Source organism: Anomalospiza imberbis, chromosome 15, assembly GCF_031753505.1.
Source record: "Anomalospiza imberbis isolate Cuckoo-Finch-1a 21T00152 chromosome 15, ASM3175350v1, whole genome shotgun sequence".
Taxonomy (NCBI): domain Eukaryota; kingdom Metazoa; phylum Chordata; class Aves; order Passeriformes; family Viduidae; genus Anomalospiza; species Anomalospiza imberbis.
Window position 1 is genome coordinate 17199734 of NC_089695.1, and position 25218 is coordinate 17224951.

At 59.3% G+C, this 25218-nt stretch overlaps 1 protein-coding gene across 4 annotated transcripts in view; it reads right to left on the reverse strand.

Moving 5' to 3' along the window:
- Window positions 1–23675: 23675 nt before the first annotated feature.
- CSNK1A1 (casein kinase 1 alpha 1) overlaps window positions 23676–25218 on the reverse strand; it is a 32465-nt gene continuing 30922 nt past the window's right edge. For all 4 annotated transcript variants that reach the window (XM_068206232.1, XM_068206231.1, XM_068206230.1 and 1 more), the window contains one exon: window positions 23676–25184. In XM_068206232.1, the coding sequence (XP_068062333.1) occupies window positions 25177–25184 (8 nt within the window). In that variant the 3' untranslated portion in view covers window positions 23676–25176. The remainder of the gene's footprint in view (window positions 25185–25218) is intronic.

Here is a 25218-nt window from a genome sequence, read left to right on the forward strand (position 1 = left end):
GCAGCGGGAAGGGGCACGGCCGGGTGTGTGGGGCGCTGGGGATGGGGAGGTTGGTGCGGGGCTGCCTGGCGGTGTGGGAGCTCCGCTGTCTGAAAACACAACTCCTCCGGCATCCCCCCTGGCAGCCCAGCCCGGGATGCTCAGCCCAGCGGCTCCGGGGAGCTGGGCTGCACCTGGGCGGCGAGTGGAGCACAGCCACGAGCAGGGAAAGCTGCCGGGCATTGAGCTGGCAAGGGGTGGCCAAAGCCTCCTCAGGGTTAGGGGATCCTGGGCAAAGGGGTTCCCCAAAATCTGTGCCTGTAGCTCCGTCCTGGTGCTGGGCTTGGTGGGGCTCGCCCAGCTTTTCAGATGTGGGGACGGACCCTCCCGGGGCTGGGGGAGGAATTGCTGTCTGCTCTGCGGATGTCTGGGATGGAAAATCTGGGAAGGCGGAGGTGAGTCCGGGCGGGTGGGCTCCTCACACTGCAGGGACATGGAACCCCTGCTTGGCTCCGTGCTGCTGCTCCCGCTTTTGGGAAAACGAGCTGGGGAGGGAGTGGGGCTGGGGCCCAGAGCCCGAAGCTTGCAGGGTGTTGGAGCCGCCGTTCCAAGTGCACTCACACCGACTGGGAGCATCCTGCTGCCCGCGGCTTTTGGGACCCCCGGGCCACCCAGCCCGTGCCCTGCCTCTCTCTATTCCTCTCCGGGAATGGCCCCAACCGCATTATCCCAGCCGGGGGCACTTCCCCGGCTCCATCACTCCCCTGGGGAGTGGTGGCTGCATCCTCAAACCCCCGGGGCTGCAGTGGTGGCTGCACAGTGGTGGCTGCTGTGGGGGTCAGCAGCTGAGCCCTGTCCTGATGCAGGGGAGGGCACAGGGAGGGCAGCAGGTGATGGCCAGCAGGGCTGATGGCCCCGCAAAGCTCCCGGGGTGGTGCCTCCTCCCTCAGAGCTGCCTTTGTGGGCTTTAGGGCTGGCTCTGTGCTCTCGCACTGCTCGCAAAGCACTGGCAGTGGCTGTCCCCTCCCTGTGGGTCACCTGGGGACACTGTGCCCGGTGGCTGCAAGGTGCCATGTCCTCCTGCCTCCTTCCTCTGCAGGGACAACTGCCAGGTGTTATTTGGGTCCAGCACAAGGACAGCGGCTCCAGCCAGGGCACAGTGCCATCCCTGGGGGTACAGGTTCTGTATGGGCTCTGTGTCCCTCTGCAATGGGACAGGGACAGTGACCAGGGCACTGCAGCCTCTCAGGGCAGCCGTGGCCACCACGGTCCCAGTCTGTCCCCACTCTGCTGTTCCTCAAGGGTTTCCTGCTGTTGCTGGCTGCCCCTGGGGAAGTTGCAGCATCCTGGCACTGGCGTGCTGCACATGGAGCTGGGGAGCCACTGGTGGGACACGAGCTGTGTCCCCATCCCTGTGGCAATGTCCGTGGCACGGGGCTATCCTGCCTGTGCCCAGCCTGGCTCCCCAGACCCCGTGCACCACCCAGGGAGCTCTCCAAAGGACAACGGAATTGCCTCCCCACTGCCAGCCGGTGGGAGAGAAGTCAACTTCCAACAAACACAGGCAGACGCCTCCGCCAAAGATTTCCCAAGCAGTTATCAGCAGGAATTTGGGAAAGGCTGTGTCTAGACAGGCTGCAGCTCTGGATAGAGTGGCACATTGTGGGAAATGGATTTGTAGAGAACAGCATTTCCCTCCACACTTGTCAAGAGACAGTCTGCAGATAATTAAGATCCCTTTTTTCCTCCTTGGTCTCCTTTTCTGTCCAAGAACTACCCTCGTCCCTGATCACGCTTTTCTGAGGCTTGTTTCTCCACAGCACCTGGGTAACCTGCCTTTGCTCTTCCCTGGCATCCTCCTCCTCTCCTGGGGCTGAGTGGGAAGAGCCAGTTCTCGGTGCCTGGTGGGTCATCCTGCAGTGGCTCCTGGAGAGCAGGGCTGGGATGAGCTTCTCCCTCAGCCCATGGCACTGCTGTCTCCTGGTCAGTGACAGCTCTGGGTATGGCACTGCTGTCCCCTGGTCAGTGACAGCTCTGGGTATGGCACCGCTGTCCCCTGGTCAGTGACAGCTCTGGGTATGGCACCGCTGTCCCCTGGTCAGTGACAGCTCTGGGTATGGCACTGCTGTCTCCTGGTCAGTGACAGCTCTGGGTATGGCACTGCTGTCCCCTGGTCAGTGACAGCTCTGGGTATGGCACTGCTGTCCCCTGGTCAGTGACAGCTCTGGGTATGGCACTGCTGTCTCCTGGTCAGTGACAGCTCTGGGTATGGCACTGCTGTCTCCTGGTCAGTGACAGCTCTGGGTATGGCACTGCTGTCTCCTGGTCAGTGACAGCTCTGGTGGCCATGGCACCGCTGTCCCCTGGTCAGTGACAGCTCTGGGTATGGCACTGCTGTCTCCTGGTCAGTGACAGCTCTGGGTATGGCACCGCTGTCTCCTGGTCAGTGACAGCTCTGGGTATGGCACTGCTGTCCCCTGGTCAGTGACAGCTCTGGGTATGGCACTGCTGTCCCCTGGTCAGTGACAGCTCTGGTGGCAGGCGTTGTGCCACGCCATGGCAGGGTGCTGGGCAGTGGCGTGGCACACACAGCAGCATGGGCAGCACAGGGGCTGTGCCAGGCTGGGGACCTGGCTGTCCCCAGGGCAGCCCCAGCACCTGAGCCTGTGCAGGGCAGAGGCAGCAGCAGCTCAGCCATGAGGCAAGAGGCTGAAATCTGAGCTCTGGGGCTGTTTCACCATGCCCTGACCTTGGCTGGGAGCACAGAGGAGGCGATGGGAGCAGATCCTGCCCCAGGAGGGCTCCAGCCGGGGTGGGTGAAGCCCAAGTCACGTCCTGTGGCTGAAGGCTGGTGGTGCTGGGGGTGCTCGCTGCTCCTGAACCCCAAACCCCTCTGCCTGCCCAGGACTGTGTGTGCTCACAGGGCTCATCCCAGCCCTGTTTCCATGCCTGGGTGGTGGGAATGTGCTGCGTGCCCACTCTGGGGGTGCTGGGGGAACTGGGGCAGTGTGTGCCCAGCAGCACCCGCCAGCCAGGCACTGGGAGGGCACAGGGGAGTAGGGTCTCTTCCTCCCATAGTAGCCCCCAAAGGGGTCACTGGCTGGGGGATGCTGGTGCTCCCCCAGCCCTTGGGGTGCCCCATCTCTCAGGCTTAGGGCAGGGACAGCAGGGACAGACGCTGGCATGGTCATGGAGACAGACCCCATGCAGAGGCAGTGCCTGGGGTCAGGGCTGAAGCTGCTTTGTGGACAAGCTGGGGATGGTCATGCTGTCCATGGGGAGGAGGGCTCTGGAGGGCTGGCAGGCCCATGGGAGAGCCCTGTGCCCCCACTGTGTGCTGCCAGCTGGGGAGGTGCCAGACGTGTGTGGTCACACTGCCCAGGCTCTGCTTGAGGTGACACATCCAGGCAGGAGCTCCTGAGCAGCAGCATCTTCCCTGTCCTACCGTCACTGAAACCCGGTGTGTGCACTGCTGGAGCTGCAGGGGATGGCCAAGGTGCAGGAGGTCCTGGGGGGCTGCCCGGGGCTCTGCCAGCCCTGCAGGGTGGCACCAGTGCCACCTGCCCCAGTGGATCTCAGCGAACTCCGCTGTGTTGGGATGGGCTGTGACAGTGGCAGGGTGTGGTGGCAGGGACTGGCATGTGCTGGCAGTGCTGGAAGCTTCCCAGCCTGGGCCAGCAGGATCCCTGGGGGCTGGCTGGTGCTGTTGTCTTTGCCCTGAGCAGGTGTCCCCTCTCTGCAGGGACACCCCTGCCTTGGTGGCAGCACTGTCTCTCCCTGGGCTGAGCTCTGTTGGGATGAGCAGCTCCTCTTGCACAAGGGATGGCAGCAGCCAGGGCCTGGGCATGGGGCTGTGTGGTCTGGTGTGCCACATGTGGGGCAGATGCTCCATGATGACCAGAAGGTCACCCTGGTCTCGCTGTGGGACCAGCTCAGTGGCCACAGGTACTTAGAACAGTGTCTCTCTGCCAGCTGGGCCTTTTTCACTGGGATCCCTCACTGCAGATTTCTCTTTTGTTTTTTCCCCTCTCCCTTTTCAACCTTATTTTTTAAATTTCATTTTGATTCTTCCCCACCTCTAGCCCCACAATTCCTGCCAGAGGCTCTGAAGGGGAGCAATGCCTGTTACACCAGTCCTGGTGCAACTTTTGTGCTCCCTGTTTTTCCACACCTCATCTCCCGAGTGCTGGGAACTGGAGCCATTTAGGGCGTTTTATTTTCGTGTCTTTTATTGCTTGGATGGCTGGGCAGCAAGCAGGGCTGGGCAAGCTGGGAGCCTGTGGGAGGGATGTGAGTGACAACCTGCAGAGATAAGGTGATGGAACTCGTAGAAGCAGCCGAAGTTGTGGCAGCTTAAGGAGCACACCATGGCTGTGCCTCTTCCCCAGGAGGCAGCTCCAACTTCTGGGAAGCTCCTGCATGCCCACCATGCCAGCCGTCCCATCAGGAGCCCTGGGGTGAGGAGCAGAGCCCGGGGGCCAGGAGGATGCTGGAGCAGCCTCCCCGCACTGCTTGGGAACAGCGTCCATGGGGAGCTCTCCCCGCGGCGCTCTGGGTTCCCACCGGCCCTTCCCAGAGCGGGCTGGAGGCCGGTGACGTGCTGGCCTGTCCCCTCTGGGACTTCACCCCTGCACCACTTCCTGCAGGCCGGAATGTGACGTGTAAACAAAGTGGGGAGGCTGGTGCCGGGCTGGGCTCCCACGCTCCGTGCGCCCCAGGGCCATCCCTGTGCCCTAAAACACCTTCCAGGGCTGGGCTGGGGACGGGGAGCAGCTCCGGGGGAGGAAAGCAGCCAGGGATGATGGGGAGATGATGATCCCAGGGCTGGCAGCAGCGGGGAAAGCTGAGGCCGTGGGAATGGCAGTGACCAGGCTCCTGTGTGCCTTGGCTCTTCTGTAGCTTCCATGGCTTCTTCCAGCCACGAGTCCCTGTTCTGCTGCTCCTCCCCTTCTGGGGGCTCCTCACCCCCAGGCCAGGATCTGTAGCTGGAGGGTTTCAGCCCCTCACCACAGCACTGGCGCCGGTGGGTTCTGCATGGCAGAACTGGGCACGGTGGTGGCCAGGCAGGGACAGTGGGGTCAGCGCCCTTCCCTGGGGTGACAAAACAGAAAGGTGGCAGAGGCCTCGTTTGTCCCTGGGCTCCCTCCAGCCATCCATGCCATGCCGTGCCGTGCCATGCCACCACCAGCAGAGCAGCGTGTGCAGGATCCCAGTTCTGCAGAGACACCAAATTAGGTGATTTCTCCCCCGCTCTGGCCCCACAAACCAGATGCGCTCTCCCCTCTGCACCCATCCTCTGCTCGCAGCCCCCCAAACCTGCTCCTTTGTTCTTGGCATTATAATTCATCCCAGCAAAACCCAGTGAGCGAGAGCAGCATCCCCCTGGGCCCCCTTGGCTCGTCCCCAGCGAGGGAGATGGGGGGAGATGGGGGCCGCTCGGGCTCCAAATCTGCCTTTTTGACCATAAAAGGGCAGGCACGCAGCCCCGGCAGGAGGATGGGAAAGGGAAGGCAGAGCTATTTATAGCTGAGCATCAGGACCTCAGCCTGAACTCGGGGTTAATCAGCCTGTGACCAGATTAGGATCTCCCCTGGCCCCTCCATTTTCTCATAAACCTTTGATTTAATACCAGTGCTGGCGAGGGAGGGAGGGAGGAAGGGAGAGAGGAGGCACCTCTCCTCCACAGGGGCCACCGTGGTCTGTGGGGGACGGGATGGAGATGCTGGCAGAGCTGGAATCCCCAGAGGGAAGGAGCATTGGGGCTGTCCTGGCACCAGCTCATACTGCAGGGTGCCAGGGAGCAGCATCCCCGTGTGATCACTGCCTGCAGGCACCCAACAGGCAGCAGGAGCTGCCCTGGGGTCAGCTCCTTAAATTTGTGGAGTTGAGTGAGACCTTCTAGCATGTTCTCCTACACGATCCCAGTGCCCAACACCCAGGAGGGGCATCAGAGGGGGCTCTTGGGCAGGATTTACCTTGCCTGGTGCTACCTTGATGGTGGCATCAGGGCTGTTTGGGAAGTTGGTGGATTAAAGCTTGTCTGGGGCAGGGATGGGGTTCTGATGGCTGGTGGAGATCAGGATTTTGGGGGCCAGGAGGAGGGGAAAGGTCACTTGAATGGGGTTGAGCATCACCCAGTGCCTTCCACCCTCCTGAGAGCAGGGAGCTGCTCACAGCAGAACCCTCCTGGCCAGGGGGCTCAGGCGTCCCTGAGGAGCCCCAGCTTGGCCTCGCAGGGCTGGGGAATTTCAAGCAGGAACAAATCCCAAGTGCTATTAAAAAAGGACATTTCCTGCAGCAGAGGCCTGTCTGGAGAGGGGAAAGGGCGCTGTGTTGTAACCACGGGGAGGGCCGAGCTCTGACTCAGCCCAGCGCTGCCGGGAGCAGCTTGGGGTGGCCACGGAGCTCTCGGAACACTCGCCCACTCCTCCTCCTCTGGCATCACCAGCAGCAGCAGGGGACACCCAGGGACACGGCCTGGGACAGGCGAGGCTGGAGGTGAGCGATGGGTCGGGGCATGGGCAGTGCCAGCAGAGCTGCTGTGGCCATGGAAGGTGCCAGGGGACGGTCCTGGCCGTGCACGTCATGCCCTGGGCGCCCTCTGGCCGCCCTGACCACGGGGATGTGGCAGTGGCTGGTGGATCCCCAGTGTTGGCAGGACCACGATCCGGCATTTGTCATTCCGGATCCTTCCGAACCCGTGTGGCGCGCTCGCACCCGCACGAGTGAGATGAGCAGCCTGGGCTGTGGCTCTCCTGGCTCAGGGGACACTGGTGTCCCCCACACGGAGGTGCCCCAGCAGCAGTGTGAGCGTGGGGACCAGTGGCACGCTGGTGGCACTCGTCTTTCCTTGGGAATTTGGGAGAAAACCGCAAGTGGAATCAAGGGGGACAGGGCAGGCCCCGCAGTGCTGCCCCATTTTGGGGACACCGAAGGGAGGACCGGGGTGTCTGTCTGCCCTGACACCCTCTCTCGGGCAGGGCTGGGCGAGCTGTGCAGATGTTTTGCCTCCATCCCGGCGGGATGCGCAGCCCGGCGCATTCCTCCAGACTTTCTCGGAGTTTCTTCCCCCCCAGCGCCTCCCCGGGGACGGCAGCTGAGCTCTCCCAGCCCTGCACCACGGGGCAGGCAAGGCTCTGCCCTGTCTATTCCCACCAGGAGATGGTGGCAGGGGGAGGACAGGGCCATCCCCAGGCCCAGTGCAGGGCTTCATGCACACCTGGGGGACCTGGAAGTCACTCCCAGGAGAGGAGACGTGTCCCACACCTGTGGGCTTTGGACAAATATGGCTTTGAGCAACAAAGGGAGGATTTTGAGTGACTGTTGTAGGGTTTGTTGTGTGCACAGAGCTGTTGGCACTGCTGTTCTCGGGCCCAGGGGTGCTGAGCACCCAAAGGAGCCCCACAGCAGCTGCCCAGGACAGGACCCAAGAGCTTGTGGCTCCACACTCAGCTCTTCACTCTGCTGACTCCCATGCTCTGTGTTTTACAGGCTCAGCTGAGGCTGTCCCTGGGGTTTTGAAGCTGCTGAACACACGACAGGATGGTACAGCCCCCGAGATGGCCACCACGAGAGATGGCAGAGCTGATGTGCCACCACGAGAGATGGCAGAGCTGATGTGCCACCACGAGAGATGGCAGAGCTGATGTGCCACCACGCTGCCACACGGCGACCACCATGGTTCCTTTCCTGGGCACAGGCAGGGACCTGTGGGCTTGTGTTCCCCTGCCAGTCATGAAAGGGGGGCTGGATCCCCGAGGATGGATCCCAGGGATGGATCCCAGGGGCTGGGTCCCAGAGGATGGATCCCAGGGGCTGGATCCCAGGGGATGGATCCCAGGGGCTGGATCCCAGAGGATGGATCCCAGGGGCTGGATCCCAGAGGATGGATCCCAGAGGATGGATCCCAGGGGCTGGGTCCCAGAGGATGGATCCCAGGGCACACTGCAGTGCCACACATCCCTCCTGCAGAACGCACTGCAGCCCTTTCCTGGGGACGTGCAGGGGCCAGGCAGAGGCTCTGCAAAGGCAGGAGGGTCCCTGCAGCACCTCCCCTACTTCGGGTCCCTGTGGCTGTTGTCACACTTGGCCAGCGCTCAGGGCTGGCCTGGCCATGGCTGGTGCTGAGACAACCCTGTGCTGGCCAAGTCTGCTCCAAACCCTCGTTCCTGTGCAATGGCTGCTGCAATCTTGGGGCTCCACAGGGCTCTTTTCCCCACTCTTTCCCCCCAAAGAAGAAGGGGCAGCAGCGGGGGGAGCCCAGCCCAGTGACGGGGTGGTTCCTGTCCCAGCTGGGTGCGCGTGGCCTGGGGGCCGGGCCGGATGCAGGGGCTCATGGCAGAGATGCAGCATCTGCTTCTCATCAGGCTGCTGGGGCTGTGATAGATGGTCTGTTTATCAGGTTCAGCCCTGCTCAGGATGTTAGTGTTCGCCTGGGAAAGATATTTTTGGGCTCGGCCGCTCCCTCCATCCTCCCTTGCCTGCTGCTTCCCGCCGGATCTTCGCTCTCCAGGCCAGGTGGGCTGAAGCCTGTGAGACCCAAGGGAGGAGCTCCACGGAGCTTCTGTCGCACAGCCCCTGGCTCTTGCCCATGGGAAGGACTGGGCTCGGCTCTGCCAGCCTGGGAATGGATCAGGCCAAGGTTTGAGCTTGGGAAGATGAGGTGCTGGCCAGCTGCAGGCTCTCCTGGGGACAGGGACGGGGACAAGGACAAGGGTGGGAGGGACAGCAGGAGCTTTCACACACTCCTCATCCCCAGGGTGGGGAAGGGGCAGGGAGGGGATGTGCTGTGTGGCACCCACAGCCCCACACCGTCCTGTTCACCCCCCATCAGCCTCACCCTCTTGCCCAGCTCTGCACCAGCTCCTGGGGAGATACATTTGGGATTCAGAGGCAGCCCCACCACTTCCCCATCCCGTCCCTATCCCAGTCTGTCCCTGCAGAGCTGGGGCCAGGCTAAGCTACGCAGCCCAGGCCTGCCGTGCCACCACGCTGGGGACATGGGCTCACAGCTCTGGAGGCTGGGGACACCTCTTTGCCTGCAGCCAGGCACAGGCTGGCCGTGTCCCCACCCACGGCCACGCAGCGAGGGGACCACGGACACGTCCATGTCTCCCAGCCCAAGGTGCAGTGCTGCATCTCTGGTCAATTGGGAGTCTGAGATGAAGCACTGTAGCTCGGGAAGGGAGGAACTGCGCACCCTGGGCACCCCCACCCGCGGGGACAAGTGACACAAGGAGAGCTGGGCCCTGGCTGCAGTTAAAGGGCTCATCCCAAAGCTCCTGGCAGAGAGCAAGGAGGGACAGGAGATGAGGAGGCTTTCCTTGCAGCAGAGGACCCCTGTGTCTTCTCAGGACCCCCAGCCCGGCGCTGGCAGGGGTCCCACAGAGATGGGAGGGGTGGGGGCACAGCAGGGACACGGTGGTGGCTCCCCCCATCAGCCACACACGGAGCCTGGACAGCGGCGAGGACGCAGGGCTGGCACGGAGCCTGGGTTGCCGTGTCCTCAGGGTCCAGTTTTCCCAGGAATCCCTTAGGCACTAGGATGGGGATTCCTGGAAATACTGTTCTTGGGGCCACGGCTCGGCGGCCCTTCCCGAGGGAGCCCCAGCCTGCGGAAGAGCCGGGAATGGAGGTACAGGGGAGGGCTGGGAGGGTGAGGGGAGCCCCTGGAGATCCCACACGGGGAGTGATGGATGTCCCTGCGGGTCACCACCCACTGCCAGGGGATGTGGCTCACGGGCAGGTGGCCTCCCAGCGCTCCTGCCCTGCCCGGGCCACCCAGGGTCAATAAAGGTCTCCACTCCCGAGTGACTGTCCCGGCCGGTCCTTTAGGGTGGGAGCGGGGTGGGAACCGAGGGGGTGGTGCCAGCACAGTGTGGGGCAGACAGGAGGGACAGGAACCAGCTGTGGAGCACAGCCCTGGGGGCTGTCCCCCCATTCCCAGCCCTGCCGAGCTCCTGCAGAGGGGACACCGATTGTGGTCCTCTGGGGCACTGAGGGCACCGCAGGCAGCAGCTGCCTGGGGATGAGCTGGGGGCTCTCCCTGCAGCCCCCCGGGCACCCTGCGTTGATCCCTGTTGGCACCCAGCCCTGCCTGCACCAGGTGCTGGATGGAGACAGAAGAATCCCAGAACCATTTCGCTTGGAAAAGCCCTCCCAGCCCATTGAGTCCAACCTCTGCCCCATCCCCACCCCGAGCATCGAGTGCCATCTCCAGCCTTTCCCTGGACACTCCAGGGATGGGGATCCAAACCTCCCTGGGCAGTTCCAAGGCCTGAGCGCTCTTTCCATGGAGAAATTCCTGCTGATGTCCACCCTGAGCCTGCCCTGGCCCAGCAGGCAGGTGCAGGTACAGGCTGGGCAGGCCGGCAGGTGGCACTGGTGGCTCGATGGGAGCAGCCCTGCCCATCCCATCCCATCCCATCCCATCCCATCCCATCCCATCCCATCCCATCCCATCCCATCCCATCCCATCCCATCCCATCCCATCCCACACTCCCCGGTTCCCAGCATGGAGCCCCCCAGGCCGCCCCACAGAGGTTCCCCACCCCTGGCAGCAGCAGAGCTGTCCGGGGGTGACAGTGACATGGGGCCAGGACCCCCCACACGCCCCATGCAAGACCTGGAAACTCATCTGGGGAGATGGAATGGGCACACAGTGAGGTTTGGGGTGCCTGGCATGGGCAAGGAGAACCCCAGGAGAACACCCCACCTCCAGCCAAGGGAAGGCAGCGATGGGGAAAGCCCTTCCTGCCCCACACGAGGAAAAAAAAGTGGAAATCACAAAAGCTCTCTGGAAATGGAAAGCTGAAATCCAGCCCCCCTCCTCCTCGTGACAGCACTGTGGGTTTGCCATGGCTCCAACCGCTGTGTTTCAACACTTTCCAAGCATTTGTTTGGATTTTGGTTGTTAGGGGCTTGCAGGACATGCCGGGGCAGGAGGGAAAGCCGTGGCTCTCACAGGCCCAAATTAAAAAAATGTGGCACTTACTTCAGGAAATGCCAGCTCAGAGAGCTCCTTTCTTTCTTTCTCTCTTTCTTTCTCTCTTTCTTTCTTTCTTGCTTTCTTGCTTTCTTTCTCTCTCTCTTTCTCTCTGATTTTCTCTCTTTCTCTCTCTCTTTTTCTCTCTTTCTCTCTCTCTTTCTCTCTTTCTTTTTCTCTCCCCCCCTCCTTATTTTTCAGCCAGAAAATTCGTCAAGGTTTACCCTGACCCTGAGAGAGATTTAGGTTTGGGCAGTATCAGTAATTTTTGACCAGAAAAAGCTCTTTAATTGGAGAATTCCTGATTGCCAGAGCTTGCCTGTGAGCCCAGCCTCTGCAGGGATATTCCAGCCTGGTTCCAGTCACCCAAGCAGGGCTGGGCTTCAGCTCCCAGCCGAGGTTCCCATGGAATTTTCCAGGTGCATCCCCAGCTCCAAGCACCGGGATAATCCACAGCTCCAGGAGTGCTGACCCAGCCACCTGCCAGGGAAACTGAGGCACACACAGCTGTCCTGCCTCCAGAACAACCCAGCCAGGGCTCTGCTCCACCCCAGGATGCTGTGGGTGAGGATACCTTGGGGATGATGCCACCCTGGCACCCTCCACAGGCGCCGCACGCCGCCTGCCTCAGTTTCCCCGCTGCTGGTACAGAATCCTTGGGGAATGCTGAGCCTCCCAGCACAGCTCACCTCCCTAGCTGGCCCGGGAGCTGGGAAGGGAAGGGAGTTGTCTTCACTCAGCCGGCAAAACCGGCAGCACCTGGGAGCAGCAGCCGCTGGCACCACGCCGGGCACGCAGGAGAGAGGCGGCGGTGGCAGAGCCCTGCTCGCTCTTCGCCTCCCTGCGCCCGGCAGGATGAGCTCCACAAGTTCCCTGCTCTCGGCAAAGCACCGGGAGGGGAGGCCAAGCTGCCACGCTCCCTTTTTTGGGCAGTTTTTCCCCTTCCAAGAGTCCTGGGCTGGCCCCACACTCAGGGATCCCTGGCAGCTCTGCAGGGAAACGATGGGATTTTAATAAAGGGGTGGTGGGTGCTGGTGCCTGAAACCCTTCGGTGCTCTCAAGCCACCCCCGATTTTTGCAGAAATTCAGTGACCATAAATCCTCCTCTGTCCCCAGGACTGCCTGCCCGTGCTTCTCTGCCTTCCCTCCATGTCCTGTGCCATCCCTCCAAATTTTATCTCTTAGATAACTGTCCCTGAGAGCCCACAGCCATCCCTGTGCCAGGCAGGGGGGTTTGTCCCCGGGGATGCCCAGGCAGAGATGGGCAGGAGGGTCTGGGTGCCAGGGCAGAGGATGGTTCCCCTCACTCCTGGAGGTGTTTGGCAAACCCAAAGGGACTGGGGAAAGGGCAAAAGCTCCCCCTGCCCCAGGAGGGGCAGTGCCAGCCCTTGGTGGCCACACTCCCCCCGTGACCCCCAGTACCTCAGCACTTTGTCAACGGGTGGCAGAAATCGGCTTAAAAATAATCCCTGACCGTGTCCTGCAGAGCCCCGGGCTCAGGGGGGCTGGCAGTGCCTCCTGCCAGGGCCCACTGGGCATTTTCAGCCAGGGGCTGCTGTGGCAGCCTTTGGTGGCACTGGCACCCACGTGTCTCTCAGTGCCACCCGCAGCAGGGCAGCTCAGTCCCTTCCTCCCAGCTCCAAGGATGGTGTGGCCGTGCCCAGGTGCCAGCCCCGAGTGCCCGGCACGCCTGGCACTGTGGGTGGCACAGCGCTGGGCCCCAGAGCGGTTTGAGCACCCCAGTTCAGCCGCTGCCAGGGGCAGGGCAGCCTGGGCTGGGGAAAGGCTCCTGCACTGGGGCTTTTTGCAAACGCAGGTTTTCCACAGGCTCAGCAGGGCTGGGAGCAGAGCGTGCACACACACCCACACGCACACCCACACCCACACACCCCAGGGCCCATCTGCATGCCCAGGGCTTTCCCGAGGGTCCCTGCTCCTCCCTGCTCCCCTCCAGGGGCCATCACCCCCAGGCCTGGCCCTTGAGAGCGGCCCCCAGCCTCCTGAGCTGCGCTGGAAACACGGCAATGGGAGCAGGGCGTGCTCCAGGCCCTGGGGGCCTCACAGCACCCCGGGGACCCGGCCCAGGAGCTGCCCCTCAAGCCAGCCCTGCAGGGGTGGATCCCAGGGATGGATCCCAGAGGATGGATCCCAGAGCCGGCAGGGATGAGCTGTTCTTGCAGCTCCAGAGGGATGGGATGGGATGGGATGGGATGGGATGGGATGGGATGGGATGGGATGGGATGGGATATGGCATGGGATGGGATGGGATGGGATATGGGATGGGATATGGGATGGGATATGGGATGGGATATGGGATGGGATATGGGATGGGATATGGGATGGGATATGGGATGGGATGGGATGGGATGGGATGGGATATGGCATGGGATGGGATATGGCATGGGATATGGGATGGGATATGGGATGGGATGGGATATGGGATGGGATGGGATGGGATATGGGATGGGATGGGATGGGATGGGATATGGGATGGGATGGGATATGGGATGGGATGGGATATGGGATGGGATGGGATATGGGATGGGATATGGGATGGGATGGGATATGGGATGGGATGGGATGGGATATGGGATGGGATGGGAGGGGATGGGAAGCTGCAGGGGGAGAGGAAGGGGGCAGCCATGGGTTCCAGGAGCCCCGGAGCAGGGAGGAGGGTGGCAGCATGGCAGCGCTGTCCCTGCCCAGGGGCTCAGCCTGCCCAGCACCCGCAGCCACCCAGCCTGGGCTGGCAGCCACCGCCCTGCTGAGTCAGCAGCAGGCACGCCGTGTCCTGGCTGGGCTGGCCAGGCCTGCCTGGCACGCCCCGACGCCCACAGCGCCGAGCCCGGTGCCAAACGCGGCTGCCAGGGCCTGGCTGACACAGGGGAGGCGGTTTGGGCACTGCCAGCACGTACCCAGCATCAGGGGTGGCAGTGGGAGCCCCCAGGGCGCCCGGAGCCGTGCCCAGAGCCGTGCCCAGAGCCGTGCCCAGCCCGTCCCCACAGGCGCAGCCCTGCCCGCTCACCCCGCTCCCAAAGCCCCCAGCAGCAGCTCCCAAAGCCCCCAGCAGCAGCTCCCAGCCCCAAACCTGCTGGGCACAACGTGCCCAGGGCAGCACAGGGCGCTTTCCCACCGCGTCCCCTCCTTCGCTCAGCCCCTGGGCCTGCGATGGGGACGGGTTTGGGTCCTGCCGGGGCTGGGGCTGGGGCTGGGGCTGGCTCTCCCAGCACGGCTCGGGGCGCAGCCGAGGGTCCTGCTGCCCTGTCAGCAGTGCCCAGGGGCTGCCAGTAGCCAATATTGACTCAAGGCACAGCTCCACCTCGGCGCCATGGGCCTGGCTCCAGCCTTATCTCCTCCTGCCCTGGGGGAGCAGCCCAAGTCCTCCCAGCGGGTCCTGAGGCTGCACCAACCCCACCCCAGGGGCTGCGGACGAGCTCCTGTGCAGGGTAAGCCAGCACGGGACCGCCCCGAGCAGGGCAGTGCCATGAGCAAGGTGGTGGGACCCAGTGGCACGCCTCGTCCTGCTCCGACAGATCCTGCCTGGGCAGCAGAAGGGCACGGGCTGGCTGTGCTGAGCCCCCAGCTGCACTTTGGTCCACGTTGCTGGGAAGCAGAGGCTGCAGCTGCCTCCCTCCATCCACACGGGTCTGCATGGAAACAAGCAGGGCAAGCTGGACGTGCTCAGCCCCAGAGCTGGGAGGCAGAGCCTGCACGGGGCAGGAGCAGGGATGGGCCCTGTGGGATCCCCTTCCAGCGGGGGCACCCAGAGACAGGGGGGACAGCAGAGCTCCCCGTGTCCCCTGTCCCCAGCAGCGGCTCTGCACCCCGGGGGCACCCAGAGACAGGGGGGACAGCAGAGCTCCCCGTGTCCCCTGTCCCCAGCACCGGCTCTGCACCCCGGGGGCACCCAGAGACAGGGGGGACAGCAGAGCTCCCCGTGTCCCCTGTCCCCAGCACCGGCTCTGCACCCCGGGGCTCCTCCCCAGCACCAGCAGCCAGCCCGAGGCGTTCTTGGGGGCAGGAACACACACAGGGCTTGTTCCCCTCCACCACGGAGGGTAAAACGCCGTCCTGCCCGGCCGGGACTGCAGCCACAGGCAGATTTACTGGCCTCTCCTCCTGCAAACAAGCCAGGGCTGGGCTTTCACACGGCCTTGGACGGGGAGAGTCGGCCCCAGGCTGCCCTGCCCAGCTCCACGCTGCAGCACACCAGGCGCTGGAGGATCTCAGCAGCCAGCCCTGCCCAGCTCTGCCAGCTCCTGAAGTGGGTCTGTCCGGCCTCGGAGAACGAGGAGAGACAGAGCAACTTTGTACTTGCCCTCAATTAACGAGTGACCTATTTAGAAGAAAATCTGGGCTAAGTGGGATGAAGGAGCTGGAACTGGCTGCTCGGGGGTGGCTCAGAACAGCCTGAGCCCTGCAGCTCCAGAGTCACTCGGGACAGAGCAGCCGGTGCAGGGCACTTTCCAAACCGCCCTGGAAGTTTCTATTGCCGGGGAAGAAGAGCCCGGCCTGGAAAGAGCCTCACGCTGCACATTCCCTCCCGAGCCCAGCAGCCAGGGGACATTTCCAGCCAGCCCCGCGGACTCGGGGCCAGCGGAGGCACCGGGGGGAGGCTCAGGGTGGGCCAGCAGCGGCGGGGGGCTCCCAGCCCCGCTCCTGCCGGGGCTCTCAGAGGCAGCAGAGCGGCAGGGACCTTCCCCAGGGAGAGGAGGCAGGATCCGCGGGGTGTTAATTTCCTGATGAAATCCTGCTGACGGCAGGAGCGGCGCCTTGAAGAGAAGGCGTTGGCCGTGCCCAGGGAGCAGAAGCGCTTATCTGACAGGACGGGCGAGTCAGAGGCGGACCCGTGCCCCCGGAGCTCTGCCTGCCGGGGCTGGCAGCTCCCTGCCGGGGCTGGGAACGCCGCCTGTCCCGGCCCAACCCCGGCGGGAGCTGACGCTGCACCTGGCGGTGCCTGCAGGAAGGAGCTGGGCTGGCAGCTCACACGGTGGAAGCCAAAAGCGCTTCCCACAGCGCGCTCAGCTTTCCGTCAGCAGCACCTCCGTGCTCCGGCAGAGCCAGACGAGCCGCTGGGGAGTGGTCACGCTCCTCCTGATGGCAGCTGAAGGAAGGAGCAGCTTGTTCCCTCCCCGCTGCTGTTACCGGAGCTGAGCGGTGGGGACCCAGGAGCTGGGCGGCTGGGTTGGAGAGGGCAGCCAGGCTGAGCTGTGCTGCCCAGCAGATGTGAAACACTTCCAGTGCTTCCCTTAAAACTGATGCGCAGAGCACCACAGGCACTTGCCCGCACCCCAAATTGCAGCCACAGGTGATGCAGGCAGGCCCTCAGCTCAGCTGGCACATTCCAAGAGGATGCCAGCCCTGGCCTGGTCCTGCCACACTCTGCCCGTGCTGCCAGACCACTCCTGGCTCCTTCAGCAGCTCCAGCACCACTCCAGCCTGGCACAGCTGCTCCTCCAAACCCCCTCTGCACTCAATGCCCTGCAGAGAACCTTTTTCATGGGGGAAAAACGATCTGGCAGGTTCCTGAGCAGCTGTCCTGCTTGGGGCACGCTCCATGGGCTGTCACGAGCCCGGGGTGACCCCGAGGTGCTTTGGGATCACCTGAGATCATCCACGCTGAGGTTTAGCACAATCAGGGCTCTTCCCAGAGGTGCTGGCACACAGCTGCAGGGTCAAGATGAGCTACCCCAGCTTTGCCATCCCCTGGGCATGCTGCCCCGCAGGCTGGGAGCAGACAGTGCTGGCACCAGCTCCAGTGCCACCTCCACAGCAGCTGTCCCCACACAGGGGTGCTCCCTGCTGCTCCCCCACACCAAGGAGAGGAGCCAGGCAGGGCAGGGGGGAGCAGGGTGCAGCTGGGACGGAGCTCAGGGCTTTGCCAGCACTTCTGAGCCCTCTCCAGGGCAGACATGCAGGTGCCCAGAGCAGGGCACACCCTCCAGTGCCCAGCAGTGAGCTCCAGGGCAGCTGGAGAGCTGTGGGAGAGCTGCTGTGGAGCTGGGTCAGCCTTCAGCTCCCAGAAAGGCTCAGAGCAGGACTCCAAGCCCAGCTCTGTTACCACAGCAAAAATAAAAGCAGCCAGAGAGGCACGGAGGAGGCTGCCCTGACCTTCCAGACATTTGGGATTTGGGCATAAACACTTCTTTCCTGGAAAGTGTATCCTGGCATTTGGGATTCCTTCCCGTCCCACAAAGCTGCCCTTGCGACACTGATCTGGGAGTACCTCACATTCCTGCAGGAGCTGGGCTCGGCCACGTTAACAAGCATCAGCAGCTGGGAAGTTATTTCCAGCAGCAGAATTGCTCCCAGAGCTGCTTTCCTCTCCCATAACCTGCCAGAGACCCAGCCAGCGCTGGGGTGACAGTCCCAGTGCTCCCCATGCACCCCAGGTCCTCACAGGCAGGCCTAGGAAGAGGCTGAGGAACGGCCAAACAGGCTTTTTGTGCCCTGCTTGCTCAAATATCCTGGATTTACACTTCTTCCTGGGGGCTAGGAGGAAGCTGCAGGAACGGGGTGTTGGAGAGGCACCGTGGCCACAGGGATGCTGCAGCCCTGGGAGCCTCTGGCCAGCTCCAGGGAGCCTCAGCAGCTGCCCCAGCAGCCAAAATGAAGGCTGGGGTCAGAAAGAAGCCACCTTGACCCACCACAGCCCCCTGGGCTGGGCAAGGGGCACACCGAGGGTCAGCGGCGTGTCCCAACCACGGGCGGGTCCCTCGGTGCCACCTGAGCTCTGCTGGGCACAGCTGTGCCCCGGTTCCAGGCAGGGGTGAAGGGCACCCAGCCCCCCTGGCACTGCCTTTGCTGTGTTTATCAGTCACCCAGCAACCTGCTGAGGAGAGGAGAGGGGCAGCAGAGCGGTGCTGGCTCTGCTTGCACAGCCTGAACCCCGGGATCAGCAGGGCAGGGGGTGCCAGACTCGCCCTCACCAGGGGACAGGGACAAGGCAGCTCCCGGGCGCTTCCCAAGGGGACACAAACCAGAAGGCTCCAGGAAAGAGGCACGTGGGACGTGGGGGAGGCTGCAGGGACAGGCAGGTGCCTGCGTGACCTTGGCGCTGGGATGGGGCTTGTGTGGGAGCAGCTGCTTCCTCCCCCTGCTCCCCACCCCGGGAAGGCCAGAAACACAGGGAAACACAGGGAAACACACATGGAAACACAGGGAAACACACATGGAAACACACATGGAAACACAGGGAAACACACAAGAAATACATGGAAACACACATGGAAACACACATGGAAACACACATGGAAACACACATGGAAACACAGGGAAACACACATGGAAACACACATGGAAACACACATGGAAATACACATGGAAACACATGGAAACACACAGGGACATATGGAAACACACATGGAAACACATGGAAACACACAGGGAAACACACAAGAAATACATGGAAACACACATGGAAACACACATGGAAACACAGGGAAACACATAGGGAAATACATGGACACACATGGAAACACAGAGACACATGGAAATACATGGAAACACAGGGAAACACAGGGAAACACATGGAAACACATGGACACGGACACACAGGGACACACAGGGACACCCATGGACACACAGGGACACATATGGACACACAGGGACACATATGGACACACAGGGAAACACAGGGACACACAGGGACACACAGGGACACACATGGACACACAGGGACACACAGGGACACACATGCACACACAGGGACACACATGGACACCCATGCACACACAGGGACACACAGGGACACACAGGGACACACATGGACACACAGGGACACACAGGGACACCCATGCACACACAGGGACACACATGGACACCCATGGACACACAGGGACACACATGGACACCCATGCACACACAGGGACACACGCCCCGTGCCTCAGGGATGCCCAGGTGCCCCCTGTCACACAGGATCAGCTCCTCCTGGGAACAGCCAGCCCAGGCAGAGCTGCCAGCCACAGCTGAGCCAGCCTGTGCAGTGCCATCATCCCATCCCTCCACAGCCACCACGGGATCCTGCCCTGCCCTGCCCTGCCGGGAGCTGGGATTTTGGGAGACACCACAGCAGTGGGGACCGCTGGCTGGCAACCCCCGCCAGCGGCTTTTCACTGGGGAAGGCTGAGCAGAGCCCGCTCGGACCCCACGAGCTGTTTGCATGTTGGGAAGCAAAAACAAGTCACTTCCCATCAGCATCAAGCTGCCGAGGCCGGGCTGCATCTCCTGGGAGGTGGCTGGCAGAGCTGGCACGCCAGGCAGCCCCATGCCCGCCTCTAGCCACCTTGCTGTCCCCGAGCCCCCCGCCAGCACCTCGGGGAGGGGCACGATGTTAAAAGCTGTCAGTGAGAGGGAGAAAGGTCACTGAGCAGGGACTTAACGCCCATAATCAGTTTATGGGATTTGTGAGCAGCTTCAGGCCGGCTGGGAACGGCGTCAGCACAGCTCCACCTTCCCAGGGATGCAGCTCCGGCAGGGTTAGCAACCCTCCCCGGCTCCCCAGGCACAAAGAGCACAGAGCCATCCCATGAAAGCCAGCAGCAAACACCTCCTGGGCAGCCCAAGGGAGGAATGGGCACAGCCTGTTCCTCACCCTTCCTCCCCGAGGAAAGGGGGCCTGGGAAGGAAGGCAGGTGCTTCCAGGGTGTGTCAGCAGGGATTTCTGGCTCTGTCTGCTGTTCCATGGAGCAGGAGTGCCCCGAGGCTTGAGTGGCACCGTGAATGCCAGCCCTGAAGGGGCATTAACACCCCCACCCACCATGCCCACCCTCCTGGAGCTGTTCATAGGCTCTGCCCGCCCGGGCGACCCCGACCCAGCGGCACAAACAGCCCTGGCCCAACTCCAGCCAGAGAGGAGGAGGAGGAGGAGGAAGCCAGAGCTCAGCACGAGGCAGGGCTGTGCCTGGGGGAAGCTGTCGGCACATGAGAGTGATTCTATTTGCTGCCTAAGTGATTTTTCTCAGCTCAAAGGCCTTGCACCAGTTTCTGGCTTTACCTCTCTGCTCTCCTCCCCCACTGCCTGACTGTAGCTGCCAAGGCAGGAAAACAATCCCTGCTCCTCTGTGCCCCATCTGGGCAAAGCCCTGCCCACGGCTCCCACCAGATGAGGATCTGGCAGATGCCATCAGCAGAGGCCACCCAGCTTGGTCTGGCTGCTCAACCAGAGCCAGCTGCCAGCCCCAGGCTGGTCCCGGTCCCCACTGTGCCCGCTTGGATTTGTGAAATCCTTGCAGTCACCAGACACGGGCACGAGAATCTTTAATTCATCCACAGTTCAAGAATCTTTAATTCATCCAACTGCCGAGCAGCAGTTAAAACCCCATGAGAAGGAAGTGCAGCAGCTCAGGAGAATCAGACCCAGCCCTGGAGATTCCCAGTTAAACACACCATGGTCTCATTTGGAAAAGTCCCAGTGCACTGCTCTGGCCACAGAGCACGAGGGACTCACCCGAGCTATGAGGAAGGGACAGGGAGGATCTGGTCCTCGTGCCCCTGCTCTGGTGGCTCATGAGGTCCCACAAAGCTGAGTCACACAAATTCCCTGCCCCACCTCTGCCAGGCACAGGATTTTGCCAAGTCAGGCTCCTGCCCTGGGCATTTACAGGGCTGTAAAGTCAAGGCCTGAATTTATCAGGCACGTAGGGGCTCGGAGAGCAGCAGGGAAGCTCACAAGCCAGTCCACCCTGTAGAACAACATGCACACTCCTTCAAGGCCTCCTGAGCAGCTCAAATTGCTTCCATTCAAAAGAAGTTCAAAGTCTGCCACCTGCAAAACAGCTCAAGGCTCGGTGTCATTGCAAGGGTGGGGACAGGGAGCAGCAGAGCCAGGAGCCTCGGAGCTCCTGGGACACCAGTGGTGCACACACAGCTCTGGAAGAGCTTCTCCTCCAGCCAGGCACATCGATGCCTTCCTACAAACTCAGAGGGGAAAAGGAATGCAGTTAATCAGCTGTGTTTACAAAAAAACAACCCACATTATCAACGGGAACAAAAGGCAGGCAGAACGGGGAGGGCTGAGCATGCTCAGGTACTTCCAGGAGCAGTCCCTGATACCAAAACACCAAGTTCTTCCCTGAGAAAGGAGCTACATCAACCTTCAGTAACTTATGAACACAAATACCTGAAAAACCAAACAACCCGAGTCTGCTGTGAGGATACTCCCTGGCTCCTCCCGATTTCCAGCTACCAAAACCCAGCACTCCCCACAGTCACACCGAAGAACATCTCTCAGTGTAAAAAGTCACATTAGCATCTCAGAGGAACGGATGTTACACCTTTAGTACTGAGCTTTGCAAAGCTCAGTGAGCAGCTGAGCTCACTGTGGTAGTTTAAAGAGAGGGACAGAGAGCTGGGTGTGCTTGGAGGGGTTCATTAATGCCGTGCCCCAGCACGAGGCAATCTCGATTCCTCCCACCCTCCCCCGTTCCTGCTGATCCTGGCTAACCAGGATCACATTAAAGAGCCATTTCCACACGAGAACAGCCAGGGCCGCAGTCCTTCCACTCAGGCCCCATTAGGAGGGAGGGCATTTGCTGTGTGTCATCCTTCCAGAGGCATCAGTGCTGGGGCAGCCAGCTCCTCCTCCCAGCCCGCTTTCCTTTCTGTCTGCAGCCTGCCGTGCTCACCGACGTGTGTTATGACATCAAGCTGATATGAAATCATGATGATTTCACTGCAATTAAGGCAGGAGCAGATGGGGCTGATGGAGCTGGCTAAGCAACAAATCTTCTAAATTGGAGAACGCTGTCAAGAGAAATTAAAGCCTCGTGCAAAAAGTCAACTTGGGATGGCAGAAAGATTCCACATGGGAGGGAGTGCAGGGAGGCAGCCAGCCCAGGCTCCTGGCCAGAGCAGTGGGGCTGGACTGAGGCACCTCAGTACAGGAAAACCCCAGCACAAAGCAGGGACAGGTTCCCAAAACAAACCACCTGAAAAAACCAAGACAGAACAGGCACAAGACTGCAACAGCGAGGCAATGCTTGAGCTTGAAAAATAACCCCCAGAGAGACACAACGGCATAGAAATCAGGGAGGGAAAAAAAAAAAGTGTGGCACAGGCTCCAGACCTACCAGACACATCAAGTGTTTTTAACACAGCCAGGGGTTGTGTTTGTCACTTGTTACCAACACCACGCAAAGGAGCAGCCAAGGAGTGAGGCTGGCAGTACTGGGAGCCAGAGCTGTCTCTCTTCAGAGCCTTTACAGGAGAAGAGAAAAAGGCTCTCAACTGCTTCTAACAAGGAATGCCTTAAATAGGTTAAAAATAATGAAGCGGTACTCTGCACGAGCACTCCGTGCTCCCAATTAAGCAATCCTTTAAAAGGTGGCCTTCGGAAGCCTCTCAGAGTCGTTCTAAGGAGGTTAATAAATTGCTTTGAAACCCTGGACGCAGCTTAGTGAGATGACTAAGGAGCTGTTGTCACAGCCTAATGTCATTACCCGAATTCTGGCACTTTCCAGGGAGCACGAGGCTGCAGATCTTGAGCTTTACAGCCTCTTGTCCAAATGCTGATTCCTTGTCAAGGGGCTGGGACTGCTTGCAGAAGTTTCGACTTGGCAGGTGACTCTCTCTCCATACAAAACGTTTGCAGAGGTGCAAGCAGAAGTCAGGATCCAGAGTTTTAATCCTTCAGGCTGAAGTCTTTGTTACAAACCACGAAAACACACAGCAAACGGGTGTTTGGTGCCCGATTAAGGAAGGTGGGCATCTCAGGCCCTGGCCAGCACATCTGGCACAGGCTGTTGATGCAAAACACTTGGCCCACGCTCCTGTGCAGAAATAAACTCTGCTCCCACACATCTGCAAGGCTGACTGAGCTCCAGGCTCCTCCACAGCACCTGCAGCTCCCCAAACTACAAACCAATACATTTTGACACCCTAAATTTATTTACTCTCCCTTGCAGAGCTCATCAAGAGCAGCTCTGTTTCCAAACCCCCCTCAAAGTCACGAGCAAATTTAACAGAGAGAGAAAATAATTTATTCTCCTGAAACCAGATTATTTTCTCCAACTTTTCAGCAAGTATCTCATGTCAGAGCATGAAAAGCGATGCCACAATTCCGAGCAGCCTCTCCAAGAACAGCTGCCAAGAAGGCATTTCATTGATGCTTCTTCCCCTCCTGCCAACGTGTGTTGTCAGACACGTTGCCTAGACAGCAGAAATCATGGATAAGGACATCTCACAGTGCTCTAGATACCAGTTCTGACAAACAGCCTGGTTTTCACGGGAGGCACTGCTTGAAAACCATCCTTATTTGGATGGGGCAGTACTCAGGAGTTTGGAAAAGCATCCTGGCCAGGAGAATGAGCTCCATTTCTTCTTGCACCTGGCAGGCAGCAGAGCCTGCTGTGCCTCAGGAGTGCCTTCAGTGTGCTCTGCTATCTCTGAAGCCCAGCAGCCTCCCTGCCTCCCTGATTATCTACCCCAGCATTCATTATTTATAATTATTGGCACACAGTGTTCTCCACCTAAAGTTTAACATCTCAGGGCAGATCCTTCTTGGACAGAGTACAGGGGAGCCTTGATCCACATCATCACCGTCCCAGGAGTGCACAGTGTCTTATGATCCTGAAGAAATGGTTTTCAAAAGGAAAGAAAGATCTTTTCCAACAGTACAAAAAGATAAGCTGTGAGCAGGAACTCTGCTCCATGCATGAAAACTGTATAAAAGCAAACATACAGACAACATTTACACAATAGGCATCTGGCAGCATTTTCAGACATTTTTTTTTAATTTATTCTGACATGCTATAAAGGAATAAATTACACTGTTAAAGAATTACCAGCAATAAAAGTATTCTTTCTTTCAGCTGGGCTAGAATAGGAGTGAGAAGGAAGACAGCCTGGGGCAGTAACCAACGTGAACTCTGCATGGTGCGAGGCTGCCCCCAAGAACAAGAGGAAATCTGGTCATATCCACTTCACAAGAACTTGAAAGAAAATGCCTTGGTTTCAAACCATCCAAATTTTTTCAAACCATTCCAATTTTTTCTCCAAAGCTGCAATCACAAGTCAGTCCAGCCGAGGCAGGACATGGCAGTGCTTGGAGGCTGCCAATCCTGGGTCTGCAAAAGATGCCATTTCATTTTTAAAAATTCCAATCTTATTATAGAGGGCTGGTCTCAAACAAGAGGTTATAAAAATGCAAGACTGCCCCTTCCCCCTCAAGGAAAAAATACAAAATTTATTTAAAAACAAAATGAGGAAGAGTTACAACACTAAATCTAAAATGATTTAGAAAGAAATATGACTTCTTTTGCTTAACAAATGGCCTTAAACTTGGTTTAAAAACAGGGTAATGTAAATTTCTTAAACTGAATTAACAAGGCAAATTAAAAATCTCATTTCCTTACAGAAACAGTTTTTAGTTTTTAATGAACTTGTAAACAAAAAAGCTCCCGCTTCAAAATAAAAACAAAATCCCAGATCATATAGATGTTTACAGTGATTACATTTATCTAAGCAACTTACATACAGGTTCAGTTGTAAGATGTTAACTAAATTTCGTGACAAATATGCTGTTTTTCCTTTTATACCAAGAACATTATAGAGTTAATGCAGAGTCCTAAAGATTATCTAGTAGTCGCTAAGTTTCTCTTAAGTCTTCACTTTAGATGCTGTTATTTCTAGCACAGGTAAGCAGGCAGAGTCTTTCATATGCTTAAAAACTGGAATCTTTGGTTACTACCATGTCAGCTGGCTTGGTATGTTGCACATAGAAGCCAACAACTTTAAGAATGTTTTAAGTGTACAACTTTCAAAACCCAGGGAGGAATAACCAGAAAAGAGTGCACAATTGTGAGCATTTACAATTATCACAACTGTTGCCGAAGACTGTTCATGCCATTCTTCCAAAACAATGAGATCTCATAAGCAGTGTAGTTCAAAGTAAAAAGGTAACAAAAATTGGCATATGCACAATTTTCTCCACTTGTGTGTCAACCATTAGTTAACTTTTCCACTTGAAAAAAATGCAATAGAAAACTGGACACCATGTTTCACTATCTCAGTAATATTCACAATTACAGCTGCTACAACTCAAAGTGCAGCATCACTGACACTGCCCAGAGCCAGTTTATACTGATATTAAGTTCTTTACACCAAGGAAATGGTTGCCCACAGCCACTGGCAAGTGTATCAACTAAAATTTCTAGGATTTGGGGAGTGACAAGTCCTGCTCCGATCTGCTCTGCTTTGTCCCATCCTCGTCATGCTCAGAAACCTGCAAGATAAACACAAGGGCAAACTTACTGATA